Source organism: Protomyctophum bolini (assembly GCF_963924005.1).
Source record: "Protomyctophum bolini genome assembly, chromosome: 4".
In the NCBI taxonomy this organism is placed as follows: domain Eukaryota; kingdom Metazoa; phylum Chordata; class Actinopteri; order Myctophiformes; family Myctophidae; genus Protomyctophum; species Protomyctophum bolini.
The window spans coordinates 37,469,027-37,485,033 of NC_137865.1; the positions used below are offsets into that span (position 1 = coordinate 37,469,027).

A 16,007-nucleotide genomic window follows, 5' to 3' on the forward strand; every position below is an offset into this window, starting at 1 on the left:
TTAATTTAACATATAATTTTTACCCTGTTTCACTGATTGTTCATTCAGTCCTATTCCGGAACTGTCAGTCAAACTAGCGTTCTGTCTGTCTGTCTTCACATCCATTCATTTTCCTGTCAATACATCATTCAGTCCGTCTTCAAATCTATTCATCTGTCGGCATACTTTTCGACTTGTTATTCATTGCAGTGATCTCAACTTTTAGTGAGGTCCCCACATTTAAACTGTGATAAATCCCACCTATCCTTTTGTGCCAGCAGGCCAGGCACAAAAAAGACCATGAATCACATTGTTTGAATAACAATAAGTCAACTTTGATCATTTGCACAGCAGGGAAACAAAAGCAAATGCTTATGGTGTCAGCACTGGGACATTTTCTGTGCTGCTCAGCCGGAAAGGTCAACAAATTGCAGGTCATTGTCTCCACCAGGCCGACAGGCCTGTGTGCGTGCGTGCGTGCATTTTTACCATTTTATGTTAAATGGGCCCCTCGCACAAACTTCAGAAGCCAATCATAGCTGTATGGAATGTATGGATGTATGGAAACTCACTTTTGGTGTCTTCACTTTTCTATCCTCACTTTTATCTTCAATGTTTGTGTTTACAGAAACCCGGAAGGCTGGGCATAGGTGGGGCTAGCGCCCCTCAAAGTTCTGAATATTATATATGATGTTGATCACGTGACTCCAAAGATAGCGTGTAGCAAGTTGTGTGAGTGTTGGATAAAAGCAAAAAGCGTGTTTTAAAGTTGCTGTCCGAGATTAGCTGTACACAGACAGATGGACAGACAGGCGGAGAAAATGTAACTGTTATGAGCAGATTATAATTCATTATACTGCAAGTATGTTTATAATGCAGTAGACATGGGTTTCACAGAAGGTTTTACCAGCATTCTAAATTGGTGGTAGTAAACTGAGTAATTTACAGGCATTCTAGTCCATACTATATTCTCCCCATGTCCCCTAGGGTAGGTAGTAGGTACCCTCACAAAAAAACATGCAGTAATCCTGGTCTCTAAACTGCCTCCCCCTGGCCAGCCGGGGCGACTGATGGAGGGGAAAGGAACTGGTTGGAATAACGTGTTCCTTCAACGCGCTACGTTCAGGTGTAAAGGAGCAACTTAGACACTCATGCATGAAGGAAGCATGAGTTCAAGTCCGTTGCTCTCCCCATGTCCCCCATGTATGGGGGACATGTCCCCCATGTCCCCTATGTATGGGGACCAGGTTGGCAGAAGGAGTGTAGAGCCCAGGATCACACATTAGATAATTGACACAGGGGTGAAAAATGGGTTACAAAATCGTGGGATAAAAAAAAAGAAGAAGAAGAAGAGGGAAAATATCAGTGACATCTGTGACAGGATAATTCAATAGCGCTACTGTCAAATGTATTAATTGAAATGTCATAACAGGTAGGAACTGAAGCCTTTTGGGGCATGAGATCTACCTTGATGAGATCTACTACATTGAAAACTATGACCACTTTTAAGTGTGATTATAGGCTACTAATCACAATAATGAATTAAAGGTGAAGAAAGAAAGAAAGAAAGAAATTGTTTGAGAAATCATGAATTGTAAAAGAAACAGAATATTAGCTGGCTATTTCAATGGAGTAGGGGGGAAATAACAAGTCCAAGAACTTGAAGAAGAAAAACACTTTCATGATTTCAGTCTTGCTCTTAAAATAATCAATTATCAACTAATCGTAGCAGCTGTATTGCAATGCCTCCTTGAATATATTGCCGTGCTGAACCACTGAACTGATTCCTTCTTTTGTTCAGCAAGAATGTGGATATCCAAAGAGGAAATGGGCTACACTCATAAAACATATTATTTTTCCATCTTTTAATAAATCATTCAGCAGAAGCATATTAGACAAACTTTCTGCCCTAGGCCTTCAGTGTCACTACAAGCATCTGGCTCACACAATTAAAGGAGGTTGGGGTCCCTTTTCTTGTATGGATCTCAAATTACACTGAACTAGCTCACAATGTGTCGCATTCAAATTGTGCTTTTCAAAATAAAAAAGCCTGAGTACCGAGGCTACAAAGTAACTATAGTATCTAAAGTTTTCAAATAATTGAAATAATTGAATAAAAGTACAATATTTGCCTACTCCAGAAGTAGTGGAGTAGAAGTAAAAGTATTGGAAATTTCAAATACTCAAAATTGTACTTGAGTAAATGTACTTAGTTACTTTACAACACTGCACTGAACATATAACATTGCATTGTATAGCTTCCTAGCTAGCCATGATATAAGTCAGTCCAAATATATTATTAATATAGATAAAATAGTTATAATATATTATTATTATTTATCAGTTCTCCTGTGCTATACTTAAAAGGGGAATGCAGAATCGTGTTTTTTTTTAAATCTTTGATTCACTTTCATTGCATGGAAAAAACATGTAATACATGAAAGCATGGATTCTGCCAGCATATAAAAACAAGTGCTGTTAATTATTTATGAGGAAAGTCAAATGGTTCCACTCATTCTCCATTACACTTTTAATTTGATCTGTTTATACACCAAACCCTGGGAGCCATCAATCAAACACTGTGATACAACTGTATATGGACAGAAAAGGGAGAGCCAAGAGTCACAAAGGTCCGTGCTTCGTTTTAAGATCAGCGAGCCTAGGGTAGGTACCCTCACAAAAAAACATGCAGTAATCCTGGTCTCTAAACTGCCTCCCCCTGGCTAGCCGAGGCGCCTGATGGAGGGGAAAGGAAATGGTTGGAATAACGTGTTCCTTCCACACGCTACGTCCAACCAGTGTAACTCCCCCGTCAGGTGAAAAAGGAGCGACTTGGACACTCATGCATGAGTTCAAGTCCATTGCTCTCCCCAGGTTTGCGGAGTCTGTGTAGAGCCCAGGATCACATTAGATAATTGACACAGGGGTGAAAAATGGGTTACAAAATCGTGGGATCAAAATTATATTTAAAAAAAAAAAGATCAGCAAGCCTGAGTGTCATAGGATGACTGACAAAATAGCCAGATATTGTCAGAACGTCCAGACACCTTAGTTAGCTTTTGGCACCGTTGTACCGTTAAGGTTAGGTTTAACCGTTTAAGCATAGTTTACTGAGGTTACATTTAGGAATACCAGGCTGGGAAATTCCGCCGGCTGTATGTGTTTTGAGGCCAGCATTCTAGCATTCATACTGGCCCTCGATCAGTTGGATAATGTTGGCCTGCACAAGAAATGGCCTGAAATAATCTGTTCATCATTTACCCATAGGCTTATTGATTCACAAGGACAAGGAGAAAGGGGCATTTTGATCAACACTTTACGTAAATAAATTGATTAACATTACTGTCAAGGAGGACTGAACTAAGATTGTGAACGGAATGGCAGACTTGCTGTGATTTTCAATGAGTGGGAGTTCGCTGGAAACATGGAGGGTGCTGCTGCTGGCGGGGTTCGCCTTTGTTGGTATAATTATGCAGCCGTTCTGTGACGCACCAAAGGTCCATGTTTTACTTTCTGTGTTTTGGTTCCTTCCTTTGCGTATACGGAATCTCCGGATAAACTCTAGTGTCTCCTCAGCCGTGAATTCAAACCACTCGTTTGTTGGTCTTGGTATCCAACCTCAGCAGCGGTGGAAATTAACTAAGACATACTGACGAAGGCTAGATTGCCGAAACGTTTGTATTATGCTGCAAAAATAAAATAAAAGGAGTAGAAGCTCTTGCCACTGTGTGTGACCCCATTACCTGTTAGAAACTATGTTGATCTAAGAGGATAACCAGAGATAAGTCAGAGCACGTTGCTTAGAAGACACGGAATTTAATTATGTACATTTATGTACCATTGTGTGAATGGGTGAATGTAATGCACAATCTAAGTGTTTTGGATAAAAGCACTATATAAATGCACCATTTTACATTTATACATTGTTGTAATAAAGTACTTCTTCCGATCATGAACCTTGGTCTCACTACTAGTGTGAGTGTCTCTTTTAAATAGATCTATACTGACTTGAGAGTATGACTCAAAGGATGTTTCACAAGAGAACAGCAATTTATCTGTCCACTTCAGAGCTTAACAACAGTCAGCTCCAATCGTTTCTCCTAGTCTAGACACTGAGATATACAATTATACCAAGACATCAGAGACACATACTTCCCACAGATTAGACACACCAAAAGTGAGTTTGGAAACATGACCAATGACAAAATAAAACTCCCATGCCTACTGGGAGAAATACAACAATTTGCAAACACAGCAGCAAGATTTGTGAACTGCACATGTAGACAGAGCTGCTACCTTTAAACACATCTTAAATCTGAGGATTCTTTTTACATAGTCTCGAGGAGAAAATGCTGCTATTTGTAACCATGTGCCGGCAAAAGATTGCTGCTATTTGTTAAAAATATACCCTGTGTAATATATATGACACAATGTGACATAGTTTACACAATGTTGTACCCCCTCCAACTGTATATCCTAACTTTTCCCATTTTCAACTGTTTTTACACTTGCTTTGGCAATGTAAACATGTTTTCTTATGCCAATAAAGCTCATTTGAATTGAAATAGCCTACCCACACAATCCCTGTTCCTCAAATAGTCACCTTCAGTTAACCATACTGGTTCAAAGGCCCATAAACACACACTGGTTGATGAAGTACAGTAAGCCCCTGTGTCCACTGTCCACTGGAAACCTTGTTTCGAACTAAACAGATGCTTGGGGAAGCTGTGATGGTAGCTCTAGTTGCTAAGCAACTATTGAAAATCTGCTTTAAAATATGATGTTGTTTGGTGGTTACAAGTTGAATTATTTTATCTTCTAGAACTCAGAAATAAGGATCCCCCAACATGCAATTAAGTTCGGAGGAAATAAAATGCAGCAGGTCACTGTGCTCTTGTACGCGCTGGGATTTCTATTCCGAGGGGAACATTTGCAGAAAATAGCAGATCTACAAGCTCGCAATGTAGCGCACTGTGAGCTGGTAGATCTGTTTTATTCATCAGAGAAATTTGGTGTAGAGGGAGAAAAGAAATCACACCCGTGTGAAGTGAGGGGCGCTCTTCTCTTTGCTCAGAGACATGACGTAAATTCTCCATTCATTGTCAATGGGAATTTAATGTTTGTGTAAGACGAAAATCTACACTAATAGCTGAATATAGGAGGGGCTACGCTATACTGAATATAGGAGGGGCTGTGCTACTGAATCTGTCGGCAGGGGCATTCAGCCCCCTCCTCTCCTCTCTCTCTCTCATTAGCAGGCAACAGTGCAGCACTAATACTATCTCTCTCTCTCCCTGTTTCTGGCAAACAGCGCCCCTACTGGTACTAATAGTCATATTCGTGCTCATTAACGTCACATACATAGGCGGACGACACATACATAAGCGGACGACACAGGACACGGACATTGCTGTTCCTTGGAGTGGTTGCACCACTCAAAAACATAAGTGCCCCACCGGAAGATGGGGGCTGTTTATCCCTTTTTTTGCCAATGGGTTCCCAGATTTTAACCGCTTTAACTTTAAGTGCAAGAAGATATAGAAGGCAGCACTTGGAAGAGTGGACCTGAAGAGTGGTATATGTGGACCTGAGTCAAGAAGAGTGGTATATGTGGACCTGAGTCAAGAAGAGTGGTATATGTGGACCTGAGTCAAGAAGAGTGGTATATGTGGACCTGAGTCAAGAAGAGTGGTATATGTGGACCTGAGTCAAGAAGAGTGGTATATGTGGACCTGAGTCAAGAAGAGTGGTATATGTGGACCTGAAGAGTGGTATATGTGGACCTGAGTCAAGAAGAGTGGTATATGTGAACCTGAGTCAAGAAGAGTGGTATATGTGGACCTGAGTCAAGAAGAGTGGTATATGTGGACCTGAGTCAAGAAGAGTGGTATATGTGGACCTGAGTCAAGAAGAGTGGTATATGTGGACCTGAGTCAAGAAGAGTGGTATATGTGGACCTGAGTCAAGAAGAGCGGTATATGTGGACCTGAGTCAAGAAGAGTGGTATATGTGGACCTGAAGAGTGGTATATGTGGACCTGAGTCAAGAAGAGTGGTATATGTGAACCTGAAGAGTGGTATATGTGGACCTGAGTCAAGAAGAGTGGTATATGTGAACCTGAAGAGTGGTAATGTGGACCTGAGTCAATTCTGTGTTAATTGTTAAGCCAGTCAAGTTGTCCTTGAGACATTATAAAGCCAGCATCACTTAATAAAATATATTTTCTGATGTTGTCTTTCTTGCAAAGAAGGTGCTGTAGAAAAATGTACACATTAATAATAATGGACAAGCTTGCACTCCATTAAAAACATGACCTTTCACAGTGACATTCATCCTGATATGTTTATGTTAAACCTGGATTTATTTTACCACATAGCCCTTCGCAGTCTTTATCCCATTCAGGGCGGGAACCCCTTTTGGTGTTTTAAGCATTATGTTATACTTTAGCTATTGGAAAATAGCAGATCTACAAGCTCATATAGCGCGGCACCGAGTGCTGCGCTACAAGCTTGTAGATCTGCTATTTTTGAGAAATCGTGAAAATGTGTCGCAAATCTTTGAATATATATTCTTTCCCAGTTTACCTCCTTATGACAGTTTCCTGTTTTTGGTTATATAGAAGTGTATATTTGTACGTCTCTAAATGTTCTGATGAATTGAAAATGGTGGACACTGTTGTAAACAAGTGTAATGCTTTATGCTGGTGTCGTCCACAGTTAACAGTTTTTGTATTGAGTTGTGCTTGAAATGTACTGTAATTCTGCAAACTGTTAATAAATATTTCAATCAATCAATTTCAGAGCGAACATTTTTAACTCATATCTTTGCTTCTGGGTGGGGGGGTGCCTGGAACACCATATTTTCAGATTGGGGGATCGGCGGCCAATTACATATGTTAGGGTCCTTGACATGAAATAGAGAACCACTGACATAGAAACATGGGTATTTCAGTCTTGTCAGGATTTAGAATATATTATAATAAAATATTTGTAGAATGGTCCTCAGGTCTAAATGGGTTATTTCAACCACAGACTGGAGGCCGTGGGCCCCTGTAAAAGCCTGTATCTCTGTCCACTGTCATTCTCCCGGGATGTCTTGTACCGGTGTGAAGCTGTTCCCAGCGTCCCCACAGAGCCATCTCCTCCCACCGATACAAAAGCACATCAGGGTTGCTAGGTGATAAAGGGAAGGATGCCGGGATGATGTTGACGTCTGACTTGCTATTCTCCTGCCGTGAGCTGCTTGGGGCTTCGGTAATGAGAGCCTAGGGACCTCGCTGAGCCTGGCTACTCAGTGTGTGTGTGTGTGTGTGTGTGTGTGTGTGTGTGTTTTAATAATCTAGGGAGTTTAAAGACCTATTAATACTCCAGTTTCAGGTGATAAGGTGACCACGGTGGTTAGTAAAAACAGAGTGATGTGTTGGGGTGAGTGGCTTACCACCGCGGCGTGACGTCATGTAGTCAGGGGATACTAATATAATCTGGGAATACATTTCTTACCAAGAACTTTCTTTAACAATGTGTTTGTAAAGGTGTCTACTAACATATCCCACATTGGTTTCTATTCAACCACCCAAGGGGAATTTTTGACAGCTGCTGAAATGTGGGGTACCATCAACAAACAATATATGGCAAAATGTTCTAAATTTCATTATGCTTTAAGTAGCACGTGACGTGTCAAACTAAGGGGTTTTCATGATTCTGAACCCATTCCAAGCATTAGTTTTGCACAAAAAGCACTCCTTGGGCCATAGCCAATTGCCCAAATGTGCCCAAAATGTGCTGACCTCATCACATTTGTGATGATGGCTATGGCCGTTTTTAGCCCAAGGAGTTTCTCTGCATTTAGTTTTGCATTCTTGTTACTGTGTGTGTGTGTGCGTGTGCGTGTGCGTGTGCGTGTGTGTGTGTGTGTGTGTGTGTGTGTGTGTGTGTGTGTGTCATGTGTGTGTGGACGATCCATTATACTTGTTTACAACAGGGTCCACCATTTTCAATTAATCAGAACATTTAGAGACGTACAAATATACACTTCTATAAATAACAGGAAAAAACATGTACAGTATGGGGAGAAAGGGGTGGGGGGAGCTCAGACTTCATTTACAGGGGCCAGTTTCTAATTGCAGCCGTGCGTAGGTAGGTGCTCTTTGAGAGCGGTTTTCAAGAAGTCTAGTCTGCTAAGGCCAGCGTCACTATAGCTGCTGGACATTTGTGGTGTCTGAAGGCTGATTTATGCGTCGGTGAGTTCCACGCAAACAGAAATATGGTATTTGTGTCAGGCTCCACGTTGTCCCTGAAGCGTAAACCAGGCCGTAGACTCAGTCACACAGAAACATGTATATTGTGGGACCAATAAGGTAAGCCTGACCGTGGTGGGAAAAGTACTAACATTTTCGTACTTGAGTAAAAGTATCAATACTTACTGCAATGTAAAAGTCTGGAATTCAAAATCTACTTGAGTAAAAGTACAAAGGTGTTGGTATCAAAATGTAGCCTACTTCAATACCAAAAGTATAAAGTACCCTTTATGCAGAATGTCTTATTTCAAAAAGCTTACAAGCTCTGTAGATCAGCTATTTTTAAATGCCCGAAATGTATATAGGGCTGAAGTGGGTAATGCTGTGTTTAATAATCCAGATACGCTACAAAATAACTAACTAAAGCTGTTGAATAAATGTAGTGCAGTAAACGTACAATATTTGGATCTGAGATGTATAGTGGAGTAGAAGTAAAACGTATTGGAAATAGGAAATAATAAGTACAAATACCTCAAAATTGTACTTAAGTACAGTACTTATTTACTATCCCCCACTGGCCTATGATACACATGAACAACCTCTCCTCCGCTCCATCAACTCAACCCTTTATCCCTCCATACCACCCCACCCTCCTCGTCTCCCTCCCAGGTTCTCACCTCACTTTTCTGCTCCTTCCATACCTCCCTCCCTCCCGTCCTCTGTCCAGTCTCCATCACTCCTCCCCATCTCTCTCTCACTCTCTCTCTCTCTCTCTCAAATCGCCAGCCTAATTGACTCAGACAGATTTGGCAACAGGCTTATTTATGAGAGTCACCTCACACACACAACACGGAATTAGACCTAATGCACAGACGGTCAAGACCGGGATCTCCCCCTACAACATGTTGTTGTTGTTGTGGCGGCAGAGCCCCTCAATGTCACACAGACACTAAAGATAGTTGTCTCCACCAGGCCGAAGGCATGGGGAGAGAGTATGTTTTGCACTCTGTCCGTGTGTGTGTGTGTGTGTGTGTGTGTGTGTGTGTGTGTGTGTGTGTGTGTGTGTGTGTCCTTCCGTCCTTCCGTTCGTCCGTCCGTTATCAGCTAATCTCCGGCACCGTTGGCCCGATCCATGCCAAACTTTGCACACACACTCCCTGGATGCCAACGATGAACCTCTGCCCAAAATATTCCTCAACGACCTGTTATAGCGCCACCATGAGGCCGATTTAGGCAAAACACATTTCTGTAGATAACTCGTACACATTTTATCCATACATCACACAATTCGGTATACACTATCTCCATCTCCATAGTCATGTGATCAAAACAGATCTGCACAATTTCCCAAAGCTCACATGATTGGTCCGTTTCGAACAAAATGCAACAAATCACAAACACAGTGTCCAATTTCCATGAAATTATACACGCACATTTCCACTAGGCCGAGGACGACATGCCACTATTTCTTTCCCAAATCAGCCTCACGGTGGCGCTATAACAGGCCATTTCCTGTTTTTACCTATAACTGCATCTGTATACAACTTATGTATGCGCACTCCCTAGGCCATGGAAAAACATTTTCCCTGCATCCCTCCACATCTGCCGGTTATAGCGCCACCATGAGGCCGATTTCTGCAAAACACATTGTTTATGTTAGTCTTTCATCCAAATCTCACGCAAATCGGTACACATGATCTCTGTAGTCATGTGATCAAGACGAGCCTGTTGGATTTCTCAGATTCTACACTGATTAGCTAAGATTGCCTTCCAAAGTTTTCAGGAGTAGCCCGTTTTGTACAAAATGCTGCACATGTCCTGCTCATCCAGAATTCTATCCTCAGAGATGCTATGAGTGATCTGGCTCTGCATTTCCTCAACAAAATGAAGACAATTGTTGCAAGAAACAAACAAACAAAAAAACATGTTTATATTACTCCTAAACATTTTGCCAAACATCACACACCTCATATCCTCCTAGTGGAGACCTGTGCCCAGAAGGGCACTTTTTCTAGTTTTTTCTGAATCCGACACAATGACAAAACAGACGGTCTCCTCTGCTGCTGCTGCTGCTGCTTCTGTTGGCAGACTGACCCAACCCAGACAGCTATTTCCACAAATAAACAGAGGTTACAGTATAGGAGAATCCCTTCATTTTCATTTGAATAAAGGTTTGCTCTGTGCCATGCAATGCAAGTTCCTCTGTTTCCTCTCTCTCTCATAATACACTATATACAAACAGGAGGCTAAAGGCTATAGGGTGAAACTCCTGACTGGGTGGGTGGCATGAGTAAAATATGGCACCTGCGTTGGTCAAATAAAGGAAAGTGCGCAGATGTTTTGCATTCGTGTGTGTGTGTGTGTGTGTGTGTGTGTGTGTGTGTGTGTGCGTGTGTGTGTGTGTGTGTGTGTGTGTGTGTGAGTTTTGCCAGTTTGGACATATTATGCACACTTACCGCTGTGGCCACTGAACCAGCGGGGTGCGATGTGCAGGGGTAAGGTGTCAGCCAGCGACCCCCGGGACCCCAGGTAGAGGACACCGTCCGTGTGGTGCCCTACTCCGCCCCCCGTGTTGTCCTGGTAGCCGTTATTACCGTGGTGGGGGCCAACAACATTGGCATTCGTGCCGCCGGACCCCGCTCCGGCTCTGTCCGAGTCCGTTCCCCCCCGGGGGGCACTGCTGTAGAACCCGAAGGGCACGGCGGGGCCGTGGTGGTGGTGCTCGATGCCCATGCCGGCCACGGAGCTGACCGAGCGGCTCCGCAGGCCCATGGTGCCGCCGCTCGGCCGGTAGTGGCCGAAGTGGGCCGAGGGTGGCACGGCGCTGTCGTCCGTAGAGACGCCGGGGAAAGCGCCCGGCCGGGGCCGCCCTGCTGCCGTGCTCTGCTTGCCCCCCATCCACCAAAGCGCACCCCGAGGAAAATGGGTGGGGGTTCGTTCGCCTCGTCGCTGAAACGCGGAGGGGCTCCCTCCTCTGCTCGCTCGATCCGCAAAGGGTCGAGAGAGCCGTCACGGGCTATCGCCACCCTCCTCCTCCCCTTCCCTTCCTCCTGGCACGCCTGTCTGCCTGTGTGTCTGTCTGCAGTGGTCTTCTTCACCAACACCACGCCACGGCCGCCGACACAACGCGCTGCTGCCTGGCTGGGCTGCTCTGATTCCACTAGTCCGGGGGTTAGGCTTGTCAAGTAGTCTGACTACAGCAGCTGCTGCTGGGGCTGGTGATCTCTGCAGACGCAACAGCCCGTCGTCTCCCAGTCCCTGCCGAATGGAACATGAGCAGCGATTCAATTCACCTGAACCAGAAATAAACCTCGAGATAATTAGCCTAAAATAACAAGTTCTTGGACCGAAGACGTAAATAAACGAATGATTAAAAAAAACTAAACGCGACGTTATATTAACCTATATATTCCAATGATCTCCTCCAGGTAATCGGACGCCTGTATAATAACATGCTACATGCAGGACTCCTCGCATGCAGGCAGGCTGAGGCAGCAACACGTTTTCCGTGCCCCCCGTAGCTCCTCCGTGCCAATGACAGGACACACACACACACACACACACACTGCACGCGCGCGCGCACACTCTCTCACTCACACACGCGCGCGCGCGCAGCCTGCCCCAAATCACAACAGCAGCGAGCGAGGATGACAAGCACATCCACCGAGGCACCGTGCACGCACCGCCGCAATGTTCACTCCTCTTGTTATCTAGCCTGTTCTCTATTGCCTCAGCTGATCTCAGCCATCATGACAACTGTTGCTGTCTGTCTGTGTGTCTGTCTGACCTGACCGCCGGTCGGTCCGACCCGACGGTCTGTCGGTCTTGCTTGGCAAGCGAGCGACGTTGTTGATGCTGCTGTCTGTCGCTGGTTGCTTTCCCGGAGACTAGTCGGCACTACTCGGGTCACTGACAGTCTGATACGCCGCTCCCCTGCGCTCTGAAATCGGCGCGCTCTCGCGCTCCGTGCCGCCGCTTGGCTGCTGCTGCTGGCGAGACAATGGAGGCGCCCAGTGCGCAAACTCAGCGTGCAATACAAATAGAACCGGGATCGTGCACGAAGACGCTTGTTTTATTCTTATCCAGGAGCCAGGGGGAATGGGGATGGATTCATGGATAGATATATCTGATATAGGCTTTTAGGGTTTAGGCTATAGTCGTTAGATAGTCTTTCCTATATTAATTGCCATTAATTAGCCACATGCATCACTCAGAGTCACAGTCACATAACCAAAACAAACCCGATAGGTCACGTATGTCGGTAAGAATGGTGGTCCCTTATTGGCTGTTGATGGTGACGTAACTAAGGTACGCCTCAAGGTAGGTATAAGGTCAATAACGGGTCTAAAGAATTTAGAACAGCAGCTGTAATAGACATTAGTTAGTAGCAGTAGGCTACTTGTATGCTCTGCTTGCGCACAAGTACAGTAGGCCATGTATGCATGGCCTACTTGTGTGCAAGGCGCAAGTTGGCACCACCTTAGTTCCTTTTTAAATGCGTCCACTTCAACTGTCCTTCATACCTGAAACAGTCTCTGAAATCATTCACATTCCCCATACTCACTTAGACATACACAACATCCCTATCTTATTGTTCCCAAAAGAATATTTTCTGAATCCAGACGCAGGTCATTCCACTATACAAAGCTCCATCTGACTGGAACAATATTCCGCTTTCACTGTTACCTGTTCATGCTTTTAAAATGGCTTGCACATGTTTACTCCAGGTAATAGTACTGTTTTCTCCACTATTTCTATATGTAAATAAGTCGAGGGCCGGGGGTGTGGGTGGGAGAAGGGGAGCAAGCTAACTGTACTTGTATGTCTTGGTTGTGTATTTGTACTGTATGTTATGTTGCACCTATGTGTCTTTTGTACTGTGTACTTGCTGCATCTCAAGGGGTCATCCTCCCAATACAATTCTGAAGAAAGAAAGTATATAAGTGAGTATATCAGAACCATTGATCCAACCAATAATGACATATATCTCCATATATTGTATAAAATAGACACAGAGATCTACTCTGACAAAGCCCCATCCTGACACAATGACTCAGACATACTGGTCAGATCAGCGTTGTGGCATACGGTATAGGTGTGAGGGGCAAGTACCAGCCCGAACTTTATAGATGTGAACCTTTAGTATAATATAGTATAATATACTATATATAGGTTGATGACTACAAGTATTTGGGTATGGCCTGGTCAGCCTGCAATGACATGCATAAGATCTGGTCATCCCATTTTAGTAAGATGCTAAAAGTAAAAAAGACGACCGTTGAGCCGATTCTACTCTATGGCTCTGAGACATGGACACTTTCAAAGAAACTAGAGAAACGGTTGAATGGCACTTACACCCACCTTCTATTCTAATGAGAGCGCAAAATCTGTTTTAGAAGAGTCACCCATCAACTAATCTAATATACAGCAACCTTCCCCGTGTTTCTTCACTAGTCCGATCCAGAAGAACACAGTTTGCCGGCCACTGCTACAGAGCTGACAATGAGGTTATATCTTCCCTTCTTCTCTGGAGTCCTGCCTCAAAGCAGATCAGAGGTAGAAAACTGTCGTTCCCTGATGTCATCGCTAGGGACACAGGCATCAGTCTGTACTGCAGGCTCATCTTTAGCATGGGATTACTTGGTCTAATCCGTGTGCATGTCTAATTAGGCTATTGGTTCGCCTTTTGTTTTCCTTTAACACTAGCATGACTGAAGTAAAATGAGCCTGTAGTGTAGTGCTTCTTGTTTTACTTGGCCTCTGTTACCCAATATGGCCAAGTATGACAAAGTATGTGAGACTAGCCAGTAGCCACTTACCTTAACAGTTGTAAACATGTCATTCTGTTATGTACGCATGAAGTAGCAGAGTCAGGCACATTTTGGCACAGCCAACTGCATGAGGTAGCCTAACAGAATCAGTGAGTTTGGTGATTTAATAAGTGTCTTGAACTTAGTTGGTTATAGTCCGGCAGCCGAGGTGGACGGGTGGGAAATTTCTAAAATATTGTTATACATTATAAAATATTGTCTATATACATTCATGAATCCATTTGCTGACCGGCTGTAAGTATTGGGCAATTTGTTATAGGGGTTTCTTGTGATCCTACCATTAACATCCTATGGCAGGCAAAAATGTCTCATGCTACTTAAAGCAAGAGGAAAGTTTGACATGTTTGCCTGTCATAGGAAGTTCATGGTAGGGTCACAACACAAGAAACCAAAAACAGCCGGTCAGCAAGTGGATTCATGAATGTATGTACGGTATAGAGCGTCGCAGTCCCACCCCCTTACAGAACGACGAGTGGCCCAGGAAATGAATCCCAATACATTTTGCATTGGGATTCCCCATAGGGATTACCCATAGGCTTTTCTTAAAGTATTTATTTAAAGACGGTTACAACTCGGATCGTGACAAATCATGACAATGAACACAATATTTTGGGCCGATCAAATCATTAGAAAGAAGAAAATAAAGGCAGGAGACAAAACTATTAGTTTTGTTTTTCTTCTTATAAATTATTTGATCGGCCCAAAACATAGTGTTCATTGTCATGATTTGACACGATCCGAGTTGGCTTTGTCCGCGGCGTAACCGTCTTTAAATAAATACTTTAAGAAAAGCCTATGGGCAAAATGCATTGGGATTCATTTCCTGGGCCACTCGTCGTTCTGAAAGGGGGTGGGACGCTCTATATAGACAATATTTTAGGCCAATGAAAAAGACTATATACCAAATGTCCCACTTTAAAGAAAAGAAGCCTGTTGGCTGATGGACTAAAGATTAAATTGCAAGTGAGACACTGCGAATACACACACACACACACACACACGAAAAAAGATACATTGATGACATGCTATATACAAACAAACATTTTACAGATGTTTTTTTTCCTCTTAGCTACTCAAGGATACATGAAACATCGTCTTCATCAGATAGACTGACTAGTGCCTAGCATAGCTGAGACAGAACAGTATTTAGCCAACTTTGTTGTTTTGTCTTTACAATTCTCGAGCACAAGTTTGTGAACGTGGCCCTAATGTCTCCAAAACACAAGGACAATAAGTTGACAGTTATATCCCAAGGCCATAATACGTCACACCAAAGGCTTATGTAATGATAATGGGTGGTTATCAATTGAATATTCCACTATGATGAAACATATAATCTGATCCAAGCTGGACTACCTTGCTGATGCTATGAACAACAACTTCACATGCAGGAGAAGAAAGTAGCCATGGACCCCAGAGGTCAAATGCCCCAAACAGCTCAATTTACACACCAACTGCAGTTGGCTGGTGCGCGCACACACACACACACACACACACACACACACACACACACACACACACACACACACACACACACACACACACACACACACCTAGACCCTGTGTCTACAATGAGGAATGTCGCAGAAATGGAACTGGACGTCAGAACTGGAAAATAATGCCATAACTCGCAGATTGACAGTTGGCTGTCACTGGGAGAGCTCTGCTTCCATCCAAATAGCATATGACCCCTGGACCTTCATATATTTGATCTCCAAGCTCTCCTCAAACATGGAACACAGACTGACTTCGATATCATAGTTATTATTATTCATTATAAAAAGTGATGATTCTTTTTCCATAATTGTACTTGTGTACAAAACTTCTTGTACCCGGTTATTGTTAGTGTACTATTTTGGAGTATTGTTGTATATATTCTATAGGCTTCTGGAGGTATTGTTTAATGTTTATAGATTCATGATATGGTGGTTGTAAAACTTGACATGTACAATATAGCGTTT

The 16,007-nt window shown here is 43.4% G+C and overlaps 1 protein-coding gene across 4 annotated transcripts in view; it reads right to left on the minus strand.

Moving 5' to 3' along the window:
* Positions 1-16,007, minus strand: part of znrf1 (zinc and ring finger 1) — a 68,769-nt gene that overhangs the window by 52,521 nt on the left and 241 nt on the right. For 3 of the 4 annotated variants that reach the window (XR_013963919.1, XM_080761115.1, XM_080761113.1), the window contains exon 1: positions 10,672-11,940. Coding sequence is in view for 3 of the 4 variants with exons in the window: in XM_080761115.1 (XP_080617241.1) it covers positions 10,672-11,113 (442 nt within the window). In the remaining variant the exon portion in view is untranslated. Of the gene's footprint in view, positions 1-10,671; positions 11,941-16,007 lie in introns of those variants that run through there. The other variant, XM_080761114.1, reaches the window with a different exon arrangement.